The 27,358-nt window shown below is 46.9% G+C and overlaps 1 protein-coding gene across 3 annotated transcripts in view; it reads left to right on the top strand.

The window, feature by feature from the left end:
• Positions 1 to 27,358, top strand: part of LOC134909625 (glutathione S-transferase 3-like) — a 152,438-nt gene that overhangs the window by 105,177 nt on the left and 19,903 nt on the right. For all 3 annotated transcript variants that reach the window (XM_063916689.1, XM_063916687.1, XM_063916688.1), the window contains 3 exons: positions 17,693 to 17,790; positions 18,177 to 18,228; positions 26,962 to 27,094. In XM_063916689.1, the coding sequence (XP_063772759.1) occupies positions 17,704 to 17,790; positions 18,177 to 18,228; positions 26,962 to 27,094 (272 nt within the window). In that variant the 5' untranslated portion in view covers positions 17,693 to 17,703. The remainder of the gene's footprint in view (positions 1 to 17,692; positions 17,791 to 18,176; positions 18,229 to 26,961; positions 27,095 to 27,358) is intronic.

The raw sequence follows: 27,358 nt of genomic DNA, 5'->3' as shown, positions 1-27,358 counted from the left end.
CTCAGCCTGGATGTGCAGTGCTGGGTTGGCGTGGTCGGATTCCCTGACTGGAAATATGATATCCTAGATAAGGACAGTATATTATTGCCTATAGAGCAATTAAAAGATGCATTTCTATATATGCAGGATGCACAGCGGAATATTTGCCGACTGGCATCAAGTATAAGTGCGTTGTCCAATTATTCCAGTAAAGTGGTCAGGTGATGCGGATTCCAAACGGCATTTGGAAGTATTGCCTTAAAAGAGGGGATGTACCCCAGGTCGCCTCTCAAAATAAGACGCCGTATTATCAGGCGCAGTCCTGGTTGGCAGGCGGACAAAAGGGTTCCTCTTTTCTGCTCGTGACAGAGGGAGAGGAAAATGGCTGCAGAGATCAGCCAGTTCCAAGGAACAGAAACCCTTTTCCGCCGCTGCCAAGCCCTCAGTATGACGCTAGGGCTTTACAAGTTCAGGCACGGTGGGGTCCCGTTCTCAATGAATTTCAGTGCGCAGTGGGCTCACTCGCAAGTAGACCCCTGGATCCTTCAGATAATATTTCAGGGGTACAAATTGGAATTCGAGACGTATTCCCCTCGCCGTTTCCAAAAGTCTGTTTTACCGACGTCTCCCGCTGACAGGGAGGCAGTTTTGGAAGCCATTCACAAGCTGTATTCCCAGCAGGTGATAATCAAGGTACCCCTCCTGCAACAGGGAACGGGGTATTATTCCACACTATTGTGGTACCGAAGCCAGACGGCTCGGTGAGACCGATTTTAAAATCTAAAATCTTTGAACACTTGCATACAGAGGTTCAAATTCAAAATTGAGTCACTCAGAGCAGTGATTGCAAACCTGGAAGAAGGGGACTACATGATGTCTCGGGACATCAAGGATGCTTACCTTCATGTCAAAATTTACCCTTCTCACCAAGGGTATTTCAGGTTATGGTACAGAACTGTATCAGTTCGGACGCTGCCGTAGGGATGGTCCACGGCACCCCGGGTCTTTACTGAAGTAATGACCGAAATGATGATATTCCTTCGAAGGAAGGGAATTTTAGTTATCCTTTACTTGGACGATTCCCTGATAAGGGTAAGATCCAGGGAACAGTTGGAGATCGGTGTAGCACTATATCAGGTAGTGTTGCGGCAGCACGATTGGATTTTCAATATTCCAAAATCACAGCTGGTTCCGACGACTTGTCTTCTGTTCCTAGGGATGATTCTGGACATAGTCCAGAAAGAAGGTGCTTCTCCCGGAGGAGAAAGCCAGGGAGTTATCTGAGCTAGTCAGGAACCTCCTAAAACCGAACCAAGTCTCAGTGCATCAATGCACAAGGGTTCTGGGTAAAAATGGTGGCTTCCTACGAAGCAATCCCATTCGGCAGATTCCACGCACAGTGGAACCTTCTGGACAAATGGTCCGGGTCGCATCTTCAGATGCTTCAGCGGATAACCCTGTCACCAGGGACAAGGGTATCCCTCCTGTGGTGGTTGCAGAGTGCTCATCTTCTAGAGGGCCGCAGATTCGGCATTCGGGACTGGGTCCTGGTGGCCACGGATGCCAGCCTGCGAGGCTGGGGAGCAGTCACACAGGGAAGGAATTTCCAGGGCTTATGGTCAAGCCTGGAGACATCTCTTCATATAAACATTCTGGAACTAAGGGCCAATTACAATGCCCTAAGTCAAGCGAAACCCCTGCTTCAGGGTCAGGCGGTATTGATCCAATCGGACAACATCACGTCAGTCGCCCACGTAAACAGACAGGGCGGCACGAGAAGCAGGAGGGCAATGGCAGAAGCTGCAAGGATTTTCGCTGGGCGGAAAATCATGTGATAGCACTGTCAGCAGTGTTCATTCCGGGAGTGGACAACTGGGAAGCAGACTTCCTCAGCAGACACGACCTTCACCCGGGAGAGTGGGGACTTCACCCAGAAGTCTTCCACCTGATTGTAAACCGTTGGAAAAACAAAAGGTGGACATAATGGCGTCCCGTCTAAACAAAAAACTAGACAGATATTGCGCCAGGTCAAGGGACCCTCAGGCAATAGCGGTGGACGCTCTGGTAACACCGTGGGTGTACCAGTCAGTGTATGTGTTCCCTCCTCTGCCCCTCATACCAAAAGTACTGAGAATCATAAGAAGGAGAGGAGTAAGAACTATACTCGTGGTTCCGGATTGGCCAAGAAGGACTTGGTATCCGGAACTTCAAGAGATGCTCACGGACGAACCGTGGCCTTTACCTCTAAGAAAGGACCTGCTCCAGCAAGGGCCTTGTCTGTTCCAAGACTTACCGCGGCTGCGTTTGACGGCATGGCGGTTGAACGCCGGATCCTGAAGATCCCTACCCTGGTCAAGGCCAGGAGAGACGTAACCGCAAAACATTATCACCGCATTTGGCGAAAATATGTTGCGTGGGGTGAGGCCAAGAAGGCCCCTACAGAGGAATTTCAACTGGGTCGTTTCCTCCATTTCCTGCAAACAGGACTGTCTATGGGCCTAAAATTAGGGTCCATTAAGGTTCAAATTTCGGCCCTGTCGATTTTCTTCCAAAAAGAACTGGCTTCAGTGCCTGAAGTTCAGACATTTGTAAAAGGGGTACTGCATATACAGTCTCCTTTTGTGCCTCCAGTGGCACCTTGGGGATCTCAATGTTGTGTTGAGTTTCCTAAAGTCACATTGGTTTGAACCACTCACCACTGTGGACTTAAAATATCTCACATGGAAGTGACGAGTTAGCCCTGGTTTCAGCCAGGCGGGTGTCAGAATTGGCGGCTTTATCATATAAAAGCCCTTACTTAATATTTCATTCTGAAAGGGCAGAATTGAGGACTCGTCCTCAAATTTTCTACCTAAGGTGGTTTCTGCATTTCACATGAACCAACCTATTGTGGTACCTGCGGCTACTAAGGACTTGGAGGATTCCAAGTTGCTTGACGTGGTCAGGACCCTGAAAATACATGTTTCCAGGACGGCTGGAGTCAGAAAATCTGACTCGCTGTTTATCCTGTATGCACCCAAAAAACTGGGTGCTCCTGCTTCTAAGCAGACGATTGCTCGTTGGATTTGTAGTACAATTCAGCTTGCACATTCTGTGGCAGGCCTGCCACAGCCAAAAATCTTAAAATGCCCACTCCACAAGGAAGGTGGGCTCATCTTGGGCAGCTGCCCGAGGGGTCTCGGCTTTACAACTTTGCCGAGCAGTTACTTGGTCAGGAGCAAATACGTTTGTAAAATTCTACAAAGTTGATATCTTGGCTGAGGAGGACCTGGAGTTCTCTCATTCGGTGCTGCAGAGTCATCCGCACTCTCCCGCCCGTTTGGGAGCTTTGGTATAATCCCCATGGTCCTTACGGAGTTCCCAGCATCCACTAGGACGTCAGAGAAAATAAGAATTTACTTACCGATAATTCTATTTCTCGTAGTCCGTAGTGGATGCTGGGCGCCCATCCCAAGTGCGGATTGTCTGCAATACTGGTACATAATTATTGTTACCAAAAAATTCGGGTTATTGTTGTAGTGAGCCATCTTTTCTAGAGGCTCCTCTATTATCATGCTGTTAACTGGGTTCAGATCACAAGTTGTACAGTGTGATTGGTGTGGCTGGTATGAGTCTTACCCGGGATTCAAAATCCTTCCTTATTGTGTACGCTCGTCCGGGCACAGTATCCTAACTGAGGCTTGGAGGAGGGTCATAGGGGGAGGAGCCAGTGCACACCAGGTGATCCTAAAGCTTTCTTTAGATGTGCCCAGTCTCCTGCGGAGCCGCTGTTCCCCATGGTCCTTACGGAGTTCCCAGCATCCACTACGGACTACGAGAAATAGAATTATCGGTAAGTAAATTCTTATTATATATATATATATATATATATATATATATACACATATATATACAAACAAAATACAGTCTTTGGTGTCTTCACGGTAGGAGTGTTTAGGGTTAAGCCGGGATAAAGTAAGGTTACTCCGGACTTGGTCTTTTTTCTCTAGTCTCAGTCTCCCATGGTGTGTCCTGGTACAGACACACCTGAAAGCCTGAGGGTTCGAGAAGCTGACCTGTCTAGGGTGAGGGGGAAACTCGGTCAGCGCTCTACGGAGCAACTTCACGAGTGACACCCGCCGCATACGGAGACTCACCTTCTGTTTTCTCCCGTTTCCCCACCGCACTCCGTCACCGACTTCTCCTCCTTGTCTTTCGTTGGTTGCTAGGCAGCGTAGTTGGTTTCCGGATTTCACCCGATCACGTGACCAGGTCTCTGCTTCGTAGTCAGCGCTTAGTGCAGTCTTGTGTGTTTTGGTTCTGGATTTGCAGTGTTAAGCTCCAACGCGTTTCAGCCTCTAGGGCCTTCCTCTGGGAGTAGTGGATGTTTGGAATAGTGTTGTACAAGTTTTGAAAGGGACATCTTGTGACCACATGGATCATGTGGTTAGAGTTCTTGCTCATCATTGGTCTCCATATTCCTGACCAATGTGATGATGTTGCAGAAAGTGTTTCCTATATGTTTTATATACAGGTATACCCGTCTGGCTACGGTATTTGTGCAGAGAATAAAATAATTAAATAAATAAAATAAAAATAAATAACCCAACAATAGTACTTTCAAATAAAGAAACAAGAAAGTCTTGCCAGAGGCGGGGGCAGAGGAAAGAAGCTGCACAACACAGCTAGTTCCCAGGAACAGAAGTCCTCCCCGGCCTCTACAAAAATCCACCGCATGTCGCTGGGGCTCCCCAGGCGGAGCTGGGACCTGTGGGGGCACGCCTTCGTAAGTTCAGCCACAAGTGGGTTCACTCCCTGTTAGATCCCTGGGCAATAGATATTGTGTCTCAGGGATACAAGCTGGATTTTGAGAAGATGCCCCCTCACCGACGGCCCTGCCGGCTTCCCCCCACGAGAGGGAAACAGTGTTAACTGCAATTCACAAATTGTATCTTCACCAGGTGGTGGTCAAGGTTCCCCTCCTTCAACAAGGAGGGGGTTATTATTCGACCATGTTGTAGTCCCGTAACCTGACGGTTCGGTGGGACCCATATTGAATTTAAAATCCCTGAACATATACCTGAAAAGGTTCAAGTTCACGTTGAAATCGCTAAGAGCGGTTATTGCAAGCCTGAAAGGTGACTCGGGACATAAAGGATGCATACCTTCAGGTCCCCATTTATCCACCTCATCAGGCGTACCTCAGAATTACGGTACGGGATTGTCATTACCAATTTCAGAGGTTGCCGTTTGGTCTCTCCACGGCCTTGAGAATGTTCACCAAGGTAATGGCGGAAATGATGGTGCTCCTGCGGAAGCAAGGTGTCACTATTATCACGTACTTGGATGATCTCCTCATAAAAGCGAGATCAAGAGGGCAGTTGCTGAACAGCATATCACTTTCTCTGGAAGTGTAACGGCAACACGGCTGGATTCTATATATTCCAAAGTCGCAGTGGGTTCTTACAGCTCATCTGCTTCTCCTAGGCATGATCCTAGACACAGACCAGAAAAGGGTTATCTCCCGATAGAGAGAGCCCAGGAGCTCGTGACACTGGTCAGGAATCTAGTAAAACCAAAACAGGGGTCAGTGCATCACTGCACTCGAGTCCTGGGAAGGAGGGTGGCCTCATACGAGGCCATTCCCTTAGGCAGGTTCCATACGAGGTCCTTCCAATGGGACTTACTGGACAAATGGTCCGTATCACATCTTCAGATGCATTGGTTAATCACCCTGTCCCCCAGGGCCAGGGTGTCTCTTCTGTGGTGGCTGCAGAGTGCTCATCTTCTCAAGGGCCGCAGGTTCGGCATACAGGACTGGGTCCTGGTGACCACGGATGCAAGCCTCCGCGGATGGGGGGCAGTCACTCAGGGAAGAAACTTCCAAGGGCTGTAGTCAAGTCAGGAGACTTGTCTGCACATAAATATACTGGAACTAAGGGCCATATACAACGCCCTGAGTCAAGCGGAGCCCCTGCTTCGAGACCAACCAGTGCTGATTCAGTCAGACAACATCACGGCGGTCGCCCATGTAAACCGCACGGGCGGCACAAGAAGCAGGGTGGTAATGGCGGAGGCCACAAAGATTCTTCGTTGGGCGGAGAATCACGTGCAAGCACTGTCCGCATTGTTCATTCCGGGAGTGGACAACTGGGAAGCAGATTTCCTCAGCAGACACGACCTCCACCCGGGAGAGTGGGGACTTCATCAAGAAGTCTTCACACAGATTGCAAATCGATGGGAACTGCCACAGGTGGACATGATGGCGTCCCGCCTCAACAAAAAGCTAAAAAGATATTGCGCCAGGTCAAGGGACCCTCAGGCGATAGCTGTGGACGCGCTAGTGACACCGTGGGTGTTCCAGTCGGTATATGTGTTTCCTCCTCTTCCTCTCATACCAAAGGTGCTGAGAATTGTAAGAAAAAGAGGAGTGAGAACAATACTCATTGTTCCGGATTTGCCAAGAAGGACTTGGTACCCGGAACTGCAAGAAATGCGCACAGAGGACCCATTGCCTCTGCCTCTCAGACAGGACCTGATGCAACAAGGGCCCTGCCTGTTCCAAGACTTACCGCGGCTGCGTTTGACGGCATGGCGGTTGAACGCCGGATCCTAGCGGTAAAAGGCATTCCGGATGAAGTTATTCCTACGCTGATAAAGGCTAGGAAGGACGTGACAGCAATGCATTATCACCGTATATGGCGAAAGTATGTTGCTTGGTGTGAGGCCAGGACGGCCCCTACGGAGGAATTCCAGCTGGGTCGATTCCTGCACTTCCTACAGTCAGGAGTGTCTATGGGCCTAAAATTAGGATCCATAAGGGTCCAGATTTCGTCCCTAACCATTTTCTTTCAAAAAGAACTGGCTTCACTGCCTGAGGTTCAGACGTTTGTTAAGGGAGTGCTGCATATTCAGCCCCCTTTTGTGCCACCAGTGGCACCTTGGGATCTTAACGTTGTGTTGGATTTCCTGAAATCCCACTGGTTTGAGCCACTTAAGACCGTGGAACTAAAGTATCTCACGTGGAAAGTGGTCATGCTGTTGGCCTTAGCATCGGCTAGGCGTGTGTCAGAATTGGCGGCTTTGTCATGTAAAAGCCCCTATCTGATCTTCCATATGGACAGGGCAGAATTGCGGACTCGTCCCCAATTTCTCCCAAAGGTGGTATCATCGTTTCATTTGAACCAACCTATTGTGGTGCCTGCGGCTACTCGGGACTTGGAGGACTCCAAGTTGCTGGACGTAGTCAGGGCTTTGAAAATATATGTTTCCAGAACGGCTGGAGTCAGGAAGACTGACTCGCTGTTTATCCTGCATGCACCCAACAAGCTGGGTGCTCCTGCTTCAAAGCAAACTATTGCTCGCTGGATCTGTAGCACGATTCAGCTGGCTCATTCTGCGGCTGGATTGCCGCATCCAAAATCAGTAAAAGCCCATTCCACAAGGAAGGTGGGCTCTTCTTGGGCGGCTGCCCGAGGGGTCTCTGCTTTACAGCTTTGCCGAGCGGCTACTTGGTCGGGTTCAAACACCTTTGCAAAGTTCTACAAGTTTGATACCCTGGCTGAGGAGGACCTTGTGTTTGCTCATTCGGTGCTGCAGAGTCATCCGCACTCTCCCGCCCGTTTGGGAGCTTTGGTATAATCCCCATGGTCCTTACGGAGTTCGCAGCATCCACTAGGACGTCAGAGAAAATAGAATTACCGGTGAGTAAATTCTTATTTCTCGTAGTCCGTAGTGGATGCTGAGCGCCCGTCCCAAGTGCGGACTTTCTGCAATACGTGTATATAGTTATTGCTTAAATAAGGGTTATTGTTATGAGCCATCCGTTGAGTGTGGCTCAGTTGTTGTTCATACTGTTAACTGGGTAAGGTTATCACAAGTTGTACGGTGTGATTGGTGTGGCTGGTATGAGTCTTACCCTGGATTCCAAAAATCCTTTCCTTGTAATGTCAGCTCTTCCGGGCACAGTTTCTCTAACTGAGGTCTGGAGGAGGGGCATAGAGGGAGGAGCCAGTGCACACCAGATAGTACCTAATCTTTTCTTTAGAGTGCCCAGTCTCCTGCGGAGCCCGTCTATTCCCCATGGTCCTTACGGAGTTCCCAGCATCCACTACGGACTACGAGAAATAGAATTACAGGTGAGTAAATTGTTATTTTTTGAAAAAGCATATGAAAATCCAGAGAAAAATTCCAGATTCCTAGAAGAGTTCTGGTTGCTTTTCCCTTCCCTGAGGAGGATAGAAAGAAATGGGAAACCCCACCCATAGTGGACGTGTCTGTATCCAGACTCTCAAAAAAGGTTGTTTTACCTGTCCCAGGATCTACAGCCTTAAAGAAGCCGGCTGATCGCAAAATTGATACTACGCTCAAATCCATATACGCTGCTTAAGGGGCTATACTACATCCTACTATTGCCTGTGCATGGATTTCCAAAGCTATAGTAAAGTGGTCAGGCACATTACTTGAGGATTTGGATACAATGGATAAAAGTGACGTTGAATTGTTTTTACGTAACATTCAGGATTCTGCAGGATTTATGGTGGAATCCATGAAAGACCGGGGTTCAATGGCTGCAGGAATATCTTCCATGTCTGTCTCAGCTCGCCGAGGCCTATGGTCGCGCCAATGGTCTGCCGACACGGAATCCAAGAGAGGTGTGGAGACCCTACCCTACACAGGTCAGGCTCTCTTTGGGGATGCGTGGATCTCCATGGCTACAGCGGGTAAGTCACCTTTTCTCCCCTCTGCAGCACCTGTTACGAAGAAACCTTTTTCTTCGGCTACATCACAGTCCTTTCGGGTTGCTAAAACAAGAAAGGCCAAACCGTCCAACACTTTCTTTAGAGGAGGTCGACCAAAATCCAAGAAACCTGCTGCTGCAGGTTTCCCAGGAACAGAAGCCTGCTTCAGGTATGCCAAAGTCCTCAGCATGACGGTGGACCGCGCGGCATGGAGATAGGGCCGGTGGGGACGAGACTCAGACATTTTAGTCCTGGATCCCTGGGTTCAAGATATTGTGTCCCAGGGGTACCGGCTAGAGTTTCAAGATCTCCCTCCTCACCGGTACTTCAATTCAGTCTTGCCAGCTTTGCCGGCAGACAGGGCTACCCTACAGGGAGCCATCCAGAAGTTGGTGGAGGCACAGGTTATTGTACCAGTTCCTCTCCAGATGCAAAACAAGGGTTACTATTTAAACCTTTTCTTGGTACCGAAACCGGATGGTTCGGTCAGGCCCATTTTTAGCTTAAAATCACTAAATCTCTTTCTGAGGGAGTTCAAGTTCAAAATGGAGTCTCTAAGAGCGGTGATATCCGGTCTGGGGGAGGGGGAATTCCTGGTATCCCTAGATATCAAGGATGCGTACCTCCACATTCCGATTTGGCCGCCGCATCAGGCTTATCTCCGATTCACACTGGTGGACTGTCATTTTCAATTCCAGGCCCTGCCATTCGGCCTCTCCACAGCACCGAGGGTATCCACCAAAGTGATGGTGGAAATTATGGTTCTACGCCACAGACAGGGGGTGAACATAATTCCATATCTGGATGATCTGCTGATAAAGGCATCATCCAAGGAGAAGCTGTTACAGTCCATAGCTCTCACGGCCCAACTTCTCAGGGAACATGGTTGGATCCTGAATCTTCCAATATCGCATTTGGAAACCTACCAGGAGGTTGTCATTTCTGGGAATGATCCACGACACGGACGTGCAGATGGTGTTTCTTCCAGAGGAAAAAGCATTGGTGATGCAAACAATGGTCCGGGATGTCCAGAAGCCAGCCCGGGTGTCAGTTCATCAGTGCATTCGCCTTCTGGGAAAGATGGTGGACTCTTACAAGGCTCTGAAGTCCGGGAGATTTCAGGCTCGGTCCTTCCAAGTGGATCTCCTGGACAAATGGTCGGGATCTCATCTACACATGCAGCAGAGAATTTGTCTGTCGCCAAAGGCAAGGATCTCACTCCTCTGGTGGCTGCAATTGCCTCACCTTCTGGAGGGCTGCAGGTTTGGGATTCAGGACTGGATCCTTCTAACCACAGATGCAAGTCTCCTGGGCTGGGGTGCAGTCACTCAAGGGGAAACCTTCCAAGTAAGGTGGTCAAGTCTGGAAGCCGGCCTGCCGATAAACATTCTGGAAATAAGAGCCATCTACAACGGTCTTCTCCAAGCTTCCCATCTTCTGAGAAATTGGGCCATTCAAGTGCAGTCGGACAATGTAACGACCGTGGCTTACATAAACCGACAGGGTGGAACGAAGAGCAGAGCTGCAATATCAGAGGTAACAAGAATCATCCTCTAGGCAGAAAAACACACATTGGCGCTGTTAGCAATCTTCATTCCGGGAGTGGACAACTGGGAAGCGGACTTCCTCAGCAGACACGATCTCCATCCAGGAGAGTGGGGCCTCCATCCGGAGGTATTCAGGGAGGTGACAGATCTTTGGGGTGTACCTCAAATAGACATGATGGCCTCTTGTCTCAACAAGAAGTTTCGGCGGTATTGTTCCAGGTCGAGGGACCCACAAGCCGTGGCGGTGGATGCCCTAGTGACTCCGTGGGTGTTCCAGTCAGTATACGTGTTTTCCTCCACTTTCACTAATTCCAAGAGCTCTAAAACTCATAAGGAGAACAAGAGTTCAGGCAAGCCTCATTGCTCCGGACTGGCCAAGAAGGGCTTGATACGCGGATCTTCTGGATCTACTGCTAGAAGTGCCGAAACCTCTTCCACTTCGGGAGGACCTGCTGCAGCAGGGGCCGTTAGCTTATCAAGACTTACCGTGGCTACGTTTGACGGCATGGAGGTTGAGCGCCAGATACTAGCTCGGAAGGCCATTCTGAACAAAGTCATTCCTACCCTGATACAGGCTAGGAAAGGAGTAACGTCTAAACATTACCATTGCATTTGGAAAAAATATGTGTCTTGGTGTGAATCCAAGAGGTTTCCTACGGTGGAGTTTCAACTTGGACGGTTTCTCCTCTTCCTCTAAGCAGATGTGGATATGGGTCTAAGATTAGGTTCCATAAAGGTCCAGATTTCGTCCCTATCCATTTTCTTCCAGAAACAGTTGGCTGTCCTCCCTGATGTTCAGACCTTTTTAAAGGGAGTTCTGCACATACAGCCTCCCTTTGTGCCGCCTACGGCGCCCTGGGATCTTAACGTGGTGTTGCAGTTCCTCCAGTCGGACTGGTTTTGAGCCTCTACAGGAGGTTGAGGTCAAGTTTCTCACGTGGAAGGCTGTCACTTTGTTGGCCTTGGCTTCTGCTAGACGTGTGTCGGAGTTGGGGGTTTTGTTATGTAAAAGCCCATACTTGATCTTCCATGAAGATAGAGCTGAGCTCAGGACACGTCCGCAGTTCCTTCCGAAGGTTGTGTCGGCATATCATATCAACCAACCTATTGTGGTGCCAGTTGCGACTGACTCCTCAATTTCATCAAAGTCCTTGGATGTTGTAAGGGCTCTAAAGATCTATGTGAGTAGGACTGCTCATCATAGAAAATCAGACTGTTTGTCCTGTATGATGCCAAGAAACTTGAGTATCCTGCTTCTAAGCAGACGATCTCTTGCTGGATCAGGTTCACTATCCAGCATGCGTATTCTACGGCAGGCCTGCCGTGTCCTACGTCTGTTAAGGCCCACTCTACTCGTAAGGTGGGTTCTTCCTGGGCGGCTGCCCCGGGGTGTCTCTGCTTTACAACTATGCCGAGCGGCTACTTGGTCGCGGTCGAACATGTTCGCAAAGTTCTACGAGTTCGATACTTTGACCTCTGAGGACCTGAAGTTTGGTCAATCAGTTCTGCAGGAGCCTCCGCGCTCTCCCTCCCGTTCTGGGAGCTTTGGTACATCCCCCATGGTACTAATGTGGACCCCAGTATCCTCTAGGACGTAAAAGAAAATAGGATTTTAATTACCTAGCGGTAAATCTTTTTCTCGTAGTCCGCAGGGGATACTGGGCACCCGCCCAGTGCTTTGTTTCTTCATGCACTGTTACTTGGTTAAATATTGTTGGTTCAGCGGTTGCTGTTCCTGGTTTAAAGTTTGGTTAGCTTGGCTTTCCTCTAGTTTGTGTGTGCTGGTTCGGAATCTCACCACTATGCTTTTATATCGGGTGTAGTACGGTATGCCGGCGCTCGGGCTCCCGGCGACCAGCATACCGGCGCCGGGAGCCCGACCGCCGGCATACCGACAGCGTGGCAAACGCTAAGGAGCCCCTTGCAGGCTTGCTGCGATCGCCACGCTGCGGGCACGGTGGCGCGATACGCGTACCACACTATTTTATTCTCCCTCCAGGGGGGTCGTGGACCCGCACGAGGGAGAATAGCTGTCGGTATGCCGGGTGTCGGGATTCCGGCGCCGGTATAATGTGCGCCGGGATCCCGAAATTCGGCATACTGAAAACCACCCTTTTATATCCTTCTCTCCAAGTATGTCCGTCTCCTCGGGCACAGTTTCCTAGACTGAGTCTGGTAGGATGGGCCAGCCCACACTATCAATTTCTTAATGTGCCCATGGCTCCTAGTGGACCCGTCTATACCCCATGGTACTAATGTGGACCCCAGTATCCTCTACGGACTACGAGAAAAGTATTTACCAGTAGGTAATTAAAATCCCATTTTTACTTAAGTGAAAAAGAAAAATGTCTTATTTTCTACAACTGTTTACTACATAATAGTTCTCAAGTGAAACAACCCCTCCTCCAACTTGTACAACAGAGCAGTCTATTGTACAGAGTTGTCTAGGCAGCTGATTGAACTGCTGGTGGGATGTGGCATTCCAAAGGAGGGACATAAAGTAGCATACATTTATCTTGCAAGGATTTACACACATTAATACCAGAATCTTGAGCTATGTAAGCTCCGTTTAGTACTTTACATGGTATTGCTATATAAGCAATAACACTTTCATAAAGAAGATGCTAACATAGTCATACACAAGTGTAAATGTTGGAAGGTATGCCAAGTGGTGAAAATGTGCCTGTATCTCTAACAAGGTATCAGAGACGATCTTTAAAGAATACGGTATATAGTTAAGGCTGGGTACACTCTACAAGATGTGCAGCAGATCAGATAGCCCATAAGATTTATCTGACCGATTTGATCTTTCATACACACTGAAAGATCTTATGCCCCCTACACATTTGCCGAGGTGCCAGACTACTGATACGGACGACACGGCAGCGGTGGGGTGTGACGGGTAGAGTGAAGTTTCTTCACTCTCTGATGTCACCTTTCCCCATAGCCCTGCATGCTAATATGGACAATATTGTCCATATTGGCTTGCAGGTGTTAAAGAGTCGGCACCAACAATGAATAACCGCGGGGCTGCGCATGGTTGATCATTGGTGCCTACACACTGAAAGATATGGACAATTTCTTATTCATTACTGAATGAGATTGTTCATATCAGCCGCACACATCGGCAAGTTTGTAGGAACCTTATTTCATTAACATCTCCCATCTATTATGAAGCTCTTGCAAAGTGATGTGGTACAGTACAAACATTATACTGAACTATATGATGTTGGTACTTGTATAAAATACATTCAGAAAACACTGGCAAAAATACATCTAGCGTAACACTGCATCTGATTTGCAATGTTTAGTCATATTTGAAAAAATTTGGTGAAAAGTTGCACACGCGTACTATGGCCAGTGCGCTTGCGCATACCCCCTGGATGTGGCCGCTGCATGCGAACGCATGGCTGCGTCCAGGTGGACTCCTATCAGCTTACAAACTCCAGACTGTCCTCACTGCCACTGCTAGATCTGCCCATATCAACTCTACATTCGGTTCTCCATGTGCTTGTTTCTTCACTGACCAAGTCACCCAATCCACATGCAAAGCCCAATCACTTATTTACAACGGTCCTGTAACTACATACTCTGTACTTCTCTAACACAGGGGGTAATACCAAGTTGATCGCAGCAGGAATTCTGTTGGCAACTGGGCAAAACCATGTGCACTGCAGGGGAGGCAGATATAACATGTGCAGAGAGAGATAGATTTGGGTGTGGTGAGTTCAATCTGCAATCTAATTTGCAGTGCAAAAATAAAGCAGCCAGTATTTACCCTGCACAGAAACAAAATAACCCACCCAAATCTAACTCTCTCTGCAAATGTTATATCTGCCCCCCCTGCAGTGCACATGGTTTTGCCCAACTGCTAAAAAATGTCCTGCTGCGATCAACTTGGAATTACCCCCACAATCTTCAATGCTGTTGCAAATAGTTTTCTCCAAGAATAACCTACCACTTTCATCCTATCTGAAGCATTCCTCACAGTATCCTCCAAGACACTTTGTAGAATTCCCTATCTAATCCCTTTTGACTCTCCCAAACTTACATCTTACATGTGCCACCTTTTTAAGATCCAGTTCTTTGGTGACATACTTTACTCTGGTACCACTACCCGATATGTTTGAACCTCTCTCTACTTCTTCTATGCTAGTTGCCCTAACATATTCCCCGTTTCCCAACTCCGCTGCCTGGGCGTCACTCTTGACTCCTCCCTCTCCTTTGCCCCTCACATCCAATCTCTGGCTCAATCCTGTCGATTCCAGCTATGCAACATAGCTCGCAACAGGCCATTCCTCTCCCAGAGTGCAACTAAACTTATCCACTCACTAGTCCTCTCACGGTTCGACTATTGCAACATTCTCCTCACTGGCCTCCCGCTCTCCCATCTCGCTCCACTCTGATCTGTTCTCAGCTCTGCAGCTAGACTTATTGTCCTCTCCTGCCGCTCAAAATCTGTTATTCCCCTACACCGACACAACCTACACTGACTCCTCTTCACTGGAACAAGCTCCCTTGCTCTATTAGACTCTCCCCGACCTTGCAAAGCTTCAAACGGGCACTGAAAACTCACTTGTTCATTAAAGCGTACCCTTCAGCATAATGTAGTCTTGAGGCCGCTCTCCCGTCCTCACGCCTTGGTCATCTTTGCCTTGCTTACTACCTGACACCAGGCCACCTTCTGCTTGCTTGTACTTCATGTCACTTATCTGCCTCCCTCTTCCCCTAGATTGTAAGCTCCTTAGAGCAGGGCCGTCTTCCATCCTGTTCTCACAGGCCTCTTCTCTTGCATTTCAATTACAGCTCTTTTCTTACTCTGTGACTGTCTACACTTGCATTTCCTCTTGCTTGAGACTGTTCATCAGGGTCGATCCGGGTTGAAATTCCTGGGACTTCGACCCTGGTATCTACCAGGAACAGAGACACAGGAATTTCGACACGGGTTGACTCTTTTTCACACAGACAAAATACCCGTGTTGATCTGCAAATTACCAAGTCGAAATTCTCGACCCGGCAATTTGTATGTCTGTGTGAAAGGGGGGTCAGGCAGGTCCCGGCAAAATGCCCCGACATTGTAATTGCCGGGACTTTAAGACTTTTCTGTCTGAAAGTGGTATTACAGAGTACATAAATTAAATGTAAGTGAAGCATAAAATCACCCTTATTTTGAGAAGTTTCTAAAAAAAATGTCCCAATGAGGATAGGAAGAATGCTGTAGTAAATCTTTTCATTCAGGCCACACAAGTTGAAGATATCATAGAGTCCCAGATCCTTGTTACTTCTTTGGAATTGGAGATATTGCTTGTTTTCCAAATAACACATGTAAAAGGAAACAAAGAGATCAGTGGAACAGACACCTTTAACAAATGTAAAAGGTTTTAATACGGATTGCACTCACAATATAATAAAAGGTAAAAGCATGTAATAACATCAGCTGACTTGCATGGCAGAACCAGACTATGGTACCCTCATAGTTGACAGGGTCCCTGAAAACCCAGCATCCCTTTGGTAGGTCCTATATGATCAATCCTCACAGCCAGCCAGTTAGTGTCAGTAGTCACATTGCTTAATGTATTTGTTAAGTGCCTTGAGTCCTATCGGAGAAAGAGCATTATATAAATAAAATTATTATTATTACTTATTCAATAAACGGGTATGGGTCGTTGGGTCTACTCAACTTAGGTCAACAGTCATTAGGTCGACCACTGAAGGTCGACATGGGAATTAGGTCGACATACTAGGTCGACATGAGTTTTTGGTGTCGTTTTCTTCGTAAAGTGACTGGGAACCCCACTTAGTGCACTGTGTCCCCTCGCATGGCTTGCCATGCTTCGAGGAAGGTGCTTCGCTCGGCACAGGTTACTGTTCCAATCGTAGTCCACGTGGGTCGTCAAGTATGGAAAAATCCCCAAAAATTATTGAAACCCCCCCCCCTCCCCCTCACATCGACCTTTTGACCTAATGCATGCCGACCTTCAGTGGTCGACCTAATGACTGTCGACCTAAGCTGTGTCGACCTAACGACCGTATCCCCATTAAACAATATCTTTATACAAAGCTTCTCCCCCCCCAACAAAAAAATAAAGAGCAGCTTCTGAGAGAATTTAGGCCCGTAGCCACAGGTAAAATTTCTTATGGACCCTACACATTAGGCGATGTGCCGCCGAGGTTCCCAACGGCCGACACAGACAACGGGCAACCAGTCGGTGGGGGTGACGGGGGAAGGGACGTTTCTTCACTCTCCCGTCACCCGGCCCCACAGCTCTGCATGCTAATATGGACGAGATTGTCCATATTGGCATGCATGTATAAGTGACCCGGCACCAACGATGAACGAGACGCTGGGCAGCGCATCGTTCATCATTGGTGCCTACACACTGAATGATATGACCAAGTTCTCATTCACTAATGAACGAGAATGTACATATCGTTCAGTTAGATCTATAATACCCCTTTTACACCGCCAGCTAGTAACATGGGTTATTGCACATGAACGTGCATAACCCATGTTGCTGGCTGATGTAAAAGGGTCGAGTTGTCCGGGTCGAGTGACCCGGTATTCGAACTCGGGAAGTTTGCAGGGTTGAACCCGACAAACTGTGCAGTGTAAACGGTAGCCGGGCCGATTCGACCCGGCTTCCCGTTTACACTCTATGTGCGGACGGCGCTTGGAGATTATGTGATCTCCAAGCGCCTCCCCCGTCGCGTCAACTGCCACGTCACCAACCCGGTAATATGCCAGGCTGGTGACTCCGGTCTGAAAGGGGGCTGACGCGGGTCGCAGCCGGGTAGCACCCGTGTCAAGCTCCCGGCTGTGACCCGCGATTTCAGGTGTAAAAGCGGTATTAGTGTGCAGGGCCCATTAACCCTGTGTGTTTTTTCCAAATGTTTTAAAGGCAGATCATTGGGAATGAGAAATTGTACTTAAAGTTTTTTTTAAATTACTTACTATATTTTAAAAGCCATTAATAAGGTTCTGGTCTAGTGTTGTAATGTGTTTCAAACACATGACAGTTAGCAGCTGATTGGCTGGAGCACCATTTATCATTGGCAGCAGGTTTTATCACTCGATGATAAATGAGCCCCTTAATGTTTTGTCATACACAAAAAATGTTTTTCATACCATTATATTGTTGGGGATGTAGTTATGTGACATTACCTCCCCCTACAACCCGCCCCCTCACAGTCCACGACACCCATAGAGTGGGAATAGACCCTGTGGTGACCGCAGCGAGCCTGCAAGGGGCTTGTTACGGTGTGTAATGGAAAATAGTCTTTGTGGTTTGGGTAAGATTAAGTAATTTGTAATTGCATTTTAGCATAAAATGACTTGAGTTCTTATTTGATTTTTAAGGTAATTAACTTTAATTTTTGTGGGAATATAGTATCAGATTACACTATCAATTGTTTAATACGTTTCAATGAATTACTTTTTTTTTTCAGGTCAAATAATCATGTCTGCAAAACCAATACTTCACTACTTCAATGGTCGTGGAAGAATGGAGTGTGTTAGGTGGCTGTTAGCTGCAGCTGGTGTCGAGGTAAGTATAATTACATATTGTAATATCAGAGGCTGATAAGTCCTAAATGACTGGTGGTCTGTTCCCCAAATAATGAACAGGACTTCAGGCAAAGGTATTTTCTAAATTGCTGTATGGCCATGGAGTACAGTATTCCCCCCAGTTTATCTTTAAATCAATTATCCCAGCTTTCCCTACAGTTAACACTTAATTCGCTGGCTGGAGCACTTTTCAGCTCCGCCTTCGTATATAACTTTCCATAGTGTATAAAACCTCTCTGTGCCCATTTAGCTTCCACCCTGGTTTTCATATTCGTGTTCATCACTGATGTGTTTGATTGCAAGATCTAAAATATTGAGTAAATGTTGGCGCATTTAATGTTTTTTTTTTTTTTTTTTTTTCCACAGTTTGAAGAAAAATTCTATGTAACAAAGGAAGAATTTGAAAAGTTGCTTAAATGTATGGTATTTTTTTATTATCACATAATTATTATTAAACATTGTAAATTGCAAATAAATAGTCTTAAATTAAGCTGCCCATACACCTAAAGATTTATTGTCCGATCTGGCTGGTTGGAATGAAAATCTGGTCATGGATGGAGCAAATGACAATTGACCATTTGCTCCCAAACACTGAAAAACAGAAATGGTCAGACAAATTGGTTAAATCCATTTGATTAACCCAATTTGTCTGAACGAACGTTTTTGTCAGTTTTCCGGCATTTCGGAGCAAATGGTCAATTGTCATTTGCTCCCATCTATTACCAGATTTTTGTTCCAACCAGCCAGATTGGACAATAAATCTTTAGGTGTATGGGCAGCTTTAGACCTTATCATGGATGTGAATATTTATTTATTTATTTTTCTCTAACGTCCTAGTGGATGCTGGGGACTCCGAAAGGACCATGGGGAATAGCGGCTCCGCAGGAGACTGGGCACAAAAGTAAAAAGCTTTAGGACTACCTGGTGTGCACTGGCTCCTCCCCCTATGACCCTCCTCCAAGCCTCAGTTAGATTTTTGTGCCCGAACGAGACGGGTGCAGGCTAAGGGGCTCTCCTGAGCTGCTTAGTGTAAAAGTTTAAAGTAGGTTTTTTATTTTCAGTGAGATCTGCTGGCAACAGGCTCACTGCACCGAGGGACTAAGGGGAGAAGAAGCGAACTCACCTGCGTGCAGAGTGGATTGGGCTTCTTAGGCTACTGGACATTAGCTCCAGAGGGACGATCACAGGCCCAGCCATGGATGGGTCCCGGAGCCGCGCCGCCGGCCCCCTTACAGAGCCAGAAGAGTGAAGAGGTCCGGAAAATCGGCGGCAGAAGACGTCCTGTCTTCAATAAGGTAGCGCACAGCACCGCAGCTGTGCGCCATTGCTCTCAGCACACTTCACACTCCGGTCACTGAGGGTGCAGGGCGCTGGGGGGGGGCGCCCTGAGACGCAATAAAAAAAACAAAAACCTTTTTTTGGCAAAAAATACATCACATATAGCTCCTGGGCTATATGGATGCATTTAACCCCTGCCAATTTTTCCATTAAAAAGCGGGAGAAAGGCCGCCGTGAAGGGGGCGGAGCCTATCTCCTCAGCACACTGGCGCCATTTTTTCCTCACAGCTCCGTTGGAGGAAGGCTCCCTGACTCTCCCCTGCAGTCCTGCACTACAGAAACAGGGTAAAACAAGAGAGGGGGGGCACTAAATTGGCATATTAATATATACAGCAGCTATATTAGGGAAAAACACTTATATTAGGTTATCCCTGTATATATATAGCGCTCTGGTGTGTGCTGGCAAACTCTCCCTCTGTCTCCCCAAAGGGCTAGTGGGGTCCTGTCCTCTATCAGAGCATTCCCTGTGTGTGTGCTGTGTGTCGGTACGCTGTGTCGACATGTATGAGGAGGAAAATGGTGTGGAGGCGGAGCAATTGCCTGTGTTAGTGATGTCACCCCCTAGGGAGTCGACACCTGACTGGATGGTCTTATGGAAAGAATTACGTGATAGTGTCGGCACTTTACAAAAGACTGTTGACGACATGAGACAGCCGGCAAATCAGTTAATACCTGTACAGGCGTCTCAAACACCGTCAGGGGCTATAAAACGCCCGTTACCTCAGGTCGATACAGACACTGACACGGACACTGACTCCAGTGTCGACGGTGAGGAAACAAACGTATTTTCCAGTAGGGCCACACGTTACATGATCACGGCAATGAAGGAGGTTTTGAACATTTCTGATACTACAAGTACCACAAAAAAGGGTATTATGTGGGGTGTGAAAAAACTACCCGTAGTTTTTCCTGAATCAGATGAATTAAATGAGGTGTGTGATGAAGCGTGGGTTTCCCCCGATAAAAAACTGCTAATTTCTAAAAAATTATTGGCATTATACCCTTTCCCGCCAGAGGTTAGGGCGCGTTGGGAAACACCCCCTAGAGTGGATTAAGGCGCTCACACGCTTATCATGATACGGCCGCCCTCAAGGAACCAGCTGATAGGAAGCTGGAAAATATCCTAAAAAGTATATACACACATACTGGTATTATACTGCGACCAGCAATCGCCTCAGCCTGGATGTGCAGTGCTGGGGTGGCTTGGTCGGATTCCCTGACTGAAAATATTGATACCCTGGACAGGGACAATATATTATTTACTATAGAGCATTTAAAGGATGCATTTCTATATATGCGTGATGCACAGAGGGATATTTGCACTCTGGCATCAAGAGTAAGTGCGATGTCCATTTCTGCCAGAAGAGGGTTATGGACGCGACAGTGGTCAGGTGATGCGGATTCCAAACGGCATATGGAAGTATTGCCGTATAAAGGGGAGGAGTTATTTGGGGTCGGTCTATCGGACCTGGTGGCCACGGCAACGGCTGGGAAATCCACCTTTTTACCCCAAGTCACCTCACAGCAGAAAAAGATACCGTCTTTTCAGGCTCAGTCCTTTCGTCCCCATAAGGGCAAGCGGGCAAAAGGCCACTCATATCTGCCCCGGGGCAGAGGAAGGGGAAAAAGACTGCAGCAGACAGCCTCTTCCCACGAACAGAAGCCCTCCCCCGCTTCTGCCAAGTCCTCAGCATGACGCTGGGGCCTTACAAGCGGACTCAGGCAAGACGGTGGGGGCCCGTCTCAAGAATTTCAGCGCGCAGTGGGCTCACTCGCAAGTGGACCCCTGGATCCTGCAGGTAGTATCTCAGGGGTACAAATTGGAATTCGAGACGTCTCCCCCTCGCCGGTTCCTGAAGTCTGCTTTACCAACGTCTCCCCCCGACAGGGAGGCGGTATTGGAAGCCATTCACAAGCTGTATTCCCAGCAAGTGATAATCAAGGTACCCCTTCTACAACAGGGAAAGGGGTATTATTCCACGCTGTTTGTGGTACCGAAGCCGGACGGCTCGGTGAGACCCATTTTAAATCTGAAATCCTTGAACACTTACATAAAAAGGTTCAAGTTCAAGATGGAGTCACTCAGAGCAGTGATAGCGAACCTGGAAGAAGGGGACTATATGGTGTCTCTGGACATCAAGGATGCTTACCTCCATGTCCCAATTTGCCCTTCTCACCAAGGGTACCTCAGGTTTGTGGTACAGAACTGTCACTATCAGTTTCAGACGCTGCTGTTTGGATTGTCCACGGCACCCCGGGTCTTTACCAAGGTAATGGCCGAAATGATGATTCTTCTTCGAAGAAAAGGCGTCTTAATTATCCCTTACTTGGACGATCTCCTGATAAGGGCAAGGTCCAGAGAACAGTTAGAGGTCGGAGTAGCACTATCTCAAGTAGTACTACGACAGCACGGATGGATTCTAAATATTCCAAAATCGCAGCTGATTCAGACGACACGTCTGCTGTTCCTAGGAATGATTCTGGACACAGTACAGAAAAAGGTGTTTCTCCCGGAAGAGAAAGCCAGGGAGTTATCCGACCTAGTCAGGAACCTCCTAAGACCAGGCCAAGTGTCAGTACATCAATGCACAAGGGTCCTGGGAAAGATGGTGGCTTCTTACGAAGCGATTCCATTCGGCAGATTCCACGCAAGAACTTTTCAGTGGGATCTGCTGGACAAATGGTCCGGATCGCATCTTCAAATGCATCAGCGGATAACCCTGTCTCCAAGGACAAGGGTGTCTCTCCTGTGGTGGTTACAGAGTGCTCATCTCCTAGAGGGCCGCAGATTTGGCATTCAGGATTGGGTCCTGGTGACCACGGATGCCAGCCTGAGGGGCTGGGGAGCAGTCACACAGGGAAGAAATTTCCAGGGCTTGTGGTCAAGCATGGAAACGTCACTTCACATAAATATCCTGGAACTCAGGGCCATTTACAATGCCCTAAGTCAGGCAAGACCTCTGCTTCAGGGTCAGCCGGTGTTGATCCAGTCGGACAACATCACGGCAGTCGCCCACGTAAACAGACAGGGCGGCACAAGAAGCAGGAGGGCAATGACGGAAGTGGCAAGGATTCTTCGCTGGGCGGAAAATCATGTGATAGCACTGTGAGCAGTGTTCATTCCGGGAGTGGACAACTGGGAAGCAGACTTCCTCAGCAGACACGATCTTCACCCGGGGGAGTGGGGACTTCACCCAGAAGTCTTCCACATGATGTGAACCGTTGGGAAAAACCAAAGGTGGACATGATGGCGTCCCGCCTCAACAAAAAACTGGACAGATATTGCGCCAGGTCAAGGGACCCTCAGGCAATAGCTGTGGACGCTCTGGTAACACCGTGGGTGTACCAGTCAGTGTATGTGTTCCCTCCTCTTCCTCTCATACCAAAAGTACTGAGAATCATAAGAAGGAGAGGAGTAAAGACTATACTCGTGGCTCCGGATTGGCCAAGAAGGACTTGGTACCCGGAAATTCAAGAGATGTTCACGGAAGACCCGTGGCCTCTACCTCTAAGAAAGGACCTGCTCCAGCAGGGACCATGTCTGTTCCAAGACTTACCGCGGCTGCGTTTGACGGCATGGCGGTTGAACGCCGGATCCTGAAGGAAAAAGGCATTCCGGATGAAGTCATCCCTACCCTGATCAAAGCCAGGAAGGATGTGACCGTACAACATTATCACCGTATTTGGCGAAAATATGTTGCGTGGTGCGAGGCCAGGAAGGCCCCTACAGAGGAATTTCAACTGGGTCGATTCCTGCATTTCCTGCAAACAGGACTGTCTATGGGCCTAAAATTAGGGTCCATTAAGGTTCAAATTTCGGCCCTGTCAATATTCTTCCAAAAAGAACTAGCTTCTGTTCCTGAAGTTCAGACGTTTGTCAAGGGAGTACTGCATATACAGCCTCCTTTTGTGCCTCCAGTGGCACCTTGGGATCTCAATGTAGTTTTGGGGTTCCTAAAATCACATTGGTTTGAACCACTCACCACTGTGGACTTAAAATATCTCACATGGAAAGTGGTAATGCTGTTAGCCCTGGCTTCAGCCAGGCGTGTTTCAGAATTGGCGGCTTTATCCTATAAAAGCCCTTACCTAATTTTTCATACGGACAGGGCAGAATTGAGGACTCGTCCTCAATTTCTCCCTAAGGTGGTTTCAGCATTTCACTTAAACCAGCCTATTGTGGTGCCTGCGGCTACTAGGGACTTGGAGGATTCCAAGTTACTGGACGTAGTCAGGGCCCTGAAAATATATGTTTCCAGGACGGCTGGAGTCAGAAAATCTGACTCGCTGTTTATCCTGTATGCACCCAACAAGCTGGGTGCTCCTGCTTCTAAGCAGACTATTGCTCGTTGGATTTGTAGTACAATTCAGCTTGCACATTCTGTGGCAGGCCTGCCACAGCCAAAATCTGTAAAAGCCCATTCCACAAGGAAAGTGGGCTCATCTTGGGCGGCTGCCCGAGGGGTCTCGGCTTTACAACTTTGCCGAGCAGCTACTTGGTCAGGGGCAAACACGTTTGCTAAATTCTACAAATTTGATACCCTGGCTGAGGAGGACCTGGAGTTCTCTCATTCGGTGCTGCAGAGTCATCCGCACTCTCCCGCCCGTTTGGGAGCTTTGGTATAAATCCCATGGTCCTTTCGGAGTCCCCAGCATCCACTAGGACGTTAGAGAAAATAAGAATTTACTTACCGATAATTCTATTTCTCATAGTCCGTAGTGGATGCTGGGCGCCCATCCCAAGTGCGGATTGTCTGCATTACTTGTACATAGTTATTGTAACAAAAATCGGGTTATTGTTGTTGTGAGCCATCTTTTCAGAGGCTCCTTCTGTTATCATGCTGTTAACTGGGTTCAGATCACAAGTTGTACGGTGTGATTGGTGTGGCTGGTAAGAGTCTTACCCGGGATTCAAAATCCTTCCTTATTGTGTACGCTCGTCCGGGCACAGTATCCTAACTGAGGCTTGGAGGAGGGTCATAGGGGGAGGAGCCAGTGCACACCAGATAGTCCTAAAGCTTTTTTACTTTTGTGCCCAGTCTCCTGCGGAGCCGCTATTCCCCATGGTCCTTTCGGAGTCCCCAGCATCCACTACGGACTATGAGAAATAGAATTATCGGTAAGTAAATTCTTATTATTTATTATTACCAGTTATTTATATAGCACACACATTTTCCGCAGCGCTTTACAGAGAATGTTTGCCCATTCACATCAGTCCCTGCCCCAGTGGAGCTTACACTCTATATTCCCTAGAACATTTACACGCACACATTAACATTAGCATTAGGGTTAATTTTTGTCAGAAGCCAATTAACTTACAAGTATATTTTTGGATTGTGGGAGGAAACCGGAGTACCTGGAGGAAACCCACACAAGTATGGGGAGACTATACAAACGCTGCACAGGTAGAGCCATGGTGGGAATGGAACCCATGACCTCAGTGCTGTGAGGCAGTAATGCTAACCATTACACCATCCGTACTGCATTTTTTGCCTACTTTATTGTACAGGGAAAAAAAAATAAAAAATTGTCAAGAAAATATATCATCCTAGTTGTTGAATTGAGGTCTGTGGAGTCAGAATGAAATTTGGATGAGTCGGTATCAATGTATCTACACCAGCTACAAAATATGAAAAAACTATTGGTAGTAGTACAGCATACAGGTGGAGCCACGCTGGGCGGGTGCGCCTATCGCCGCGTCTGGGGCGAGCGTGTGTCAGTGACGTGCACGCGCCCCATTCACTAGAATGGGAGCGTCTCTGTGCACTCTCGGCGGCGCTAGGCAAACGGATCGCCTAGTCACGCCAGGAGTGCACATATGCGATGGAGCTAAATGTACTAATGTTGGTACAGCAGGGGTGAGTGTTATCAGCATTGTGCATTAGTTAATGGAGAATACATGAAAGTGAAATCATGTAGTACATTTATTTCATTACTCCACTGTCATATACTCTGCAGTAACTAAAGATGTGTCCTCCTGTTCTTTTTGAGCCATAAGAGCAAGACGTCACAAGTATCGAGTCCTGTGCTTGAGTATTTTTTCCTGAATTCTGCATCTTAGTTAGCTAATAGTGTGCTAGGTCACTAAGTGTTCTAAGTCGCTAATAGTGTACTACTGTAATTTACTATTAGTGAAATAAATAATGTATTTAGGATTAGTATATTTTGTCGCAAAGGAATTGGTATAAATTAGCAGATTAATGTGAGCCACTCATGTCTACAGGGACTCATGCCATGCATCTCTATGCCTAATTTGCTGCTTTATAAAAAGGTCTTTGCGACAAAACATACCAATCCTAAGAACATTTCTTATTACTCTATTTGCTACACTATTAAAAATTAAGATGCAAAAATCAGGAACATTTTTTAATTTGGGTAAAAAGACAAAAGACCTATACTATAGGACTGCTGTCTTTTTTGCTTTAATGTAGCATATTAGAACACATATTTTTAGAAACGGTCGCATGGCGTGACTGTCCCCAATTCTATGGAGCTCCAAATGGGGCCGTTTGGCATGAATTGAGGATAGGTGTATGTGGACACATCTGGAATAAACTGGCAGAAGTTATAAATTCTCACATTTTTGTGGGATTAAATTATTCCTTTTTAACATTTTAAGAACTATTTCTGTCCAAAGAAAACTGCCATCGCCCAATATGCTGCAATAATTGACCGTTACAGCATGCAGCCATCACACAATTATAGTTCAATATAATTAACCCATCCTATTGTCAAATATGTATTCTTCTACTATCTCACAGAATATGTTACTGAGTGAACCGGAGGATCTTCACCCTGTTTGCGGCAGATAGCAATGGCTTTCTGCTTTTGTAGCCCATACAATGTTATGGCAGCATTATGTATGTTGAGAGGCAATCTGAATTGGTCCCTGATTCAGATTATCCATAATTTGTTGTACTTTGGGACTGAACAAGGCTACCCACTCTCCATACTGCTCAAGCGACCAATGTTTTTGTTTTCTGGTCAACTCTGTGTCTTCTTTGACAACTATGGCTCTCAAACAGTGCAGCCGTTTTGCTAATGCTTGTGCTGCAAGTGCCAACAATCATTTCGCATTCAAACTGTGAACCTGAAAAACAGCCAGGACCAGGTTTAGTAAACACAGAATACAGGTTTACAAAACATTGCCTTGCAGGGTATCAAATGCAGGACATGGGATTAGACTGGCTGGAACATAGCACAAAACAGTACTTAGGAAAACATTAAATGATCAGCAAAGTACTTAAAACAGGAATACAAAGTCAGTACAGCAGGTGCAGATGATCAAGCAGGGGAGAAGATTAACTCCTATAGATATGTGCAATAGTCAAATTTCACAAGAGAAGTGCCTCTGGTATACCAGAAGTACTGTAGCTAATTCAAATATTACAGAAACCTAACAGACCTATAGAACAAGTGGCTACCATAGTGTAGTACTTTCACAATATTTTCATTAGAAAAGTAGAAATAATAGTAGAATAGTAGAAATACTTGCCCCCACCGATTTCAGGATCTTCAATGTTGGGATGCCGTGGTTGGTCATGTGACAGCCGGGATATAGTATGTATTCCGCTGCAAATGTGGGAAGCAATGCATTTTGTCATTAGATCTTCATCAGGGGTGTTTTGTTTTGTTTTTTTTGCATATTAAATCTATCCAGGAATCATATTATTATTTATGTGATCATTGAAAGCTGCCATTTTATAAACTAACAATTACTTTTGAACACTCAGCCATCATTCATTAGAAAATAGACTTAGAGGTACTGTATTTCCTAATAAACACAAATTAATGAATTACCTTGCCCTTTTAGCTGGAGATTTGATGTTTCAACAAATCCCAATGGTGGAAATAGATGGGCTGAAACTTGTACAAACAAGAGCCATCATGAATTACATTGCTAGAAAGTCCAACATGTATGGAAAGGATCAGAAGGAAAGTGCATTGTAAGTGCTTCCTTTGTTTATAATGACCAATTGAATGTCCTTTTTTTGTTAACATGATTTTATGGCTATTATGGCTAACACAATAAGCTGTGCTTCCTACTTTGTTTCTGTATCTGTATGAGTAGAATTATTATTATTATTGTTGCTATTATTAATACTAATAACCTTTATTCATAATGTGCCACATGGGGTCCGCAGCGTCTCACAGAGCACACAAACAGATATAGTGCAACGTAACATACAGATAAGATAAATAATTAACGA

This window comes from Pseudophryne corroboree, chromosome 4 (genome assembly GCF_028390025.1).
Source record: "Pseudophryne corroboree isolate aPseCor3 chromosome 4, aPseCor3.hap2, whole genome shotgun sequence".
NCBI classification, from domain to species: domain Eukaryota; kingdom Metazoa; phylum Chordata; class Amphibia; order Anura; family Myobatrachidae; genus Pseudophryne; species Pseudophryne corroboree.
The sequence above is the reverse complement of the archived record's forward strand: the minus strand, read 5'-3'. Positions and strand labels throughout refer to the sequence as shown.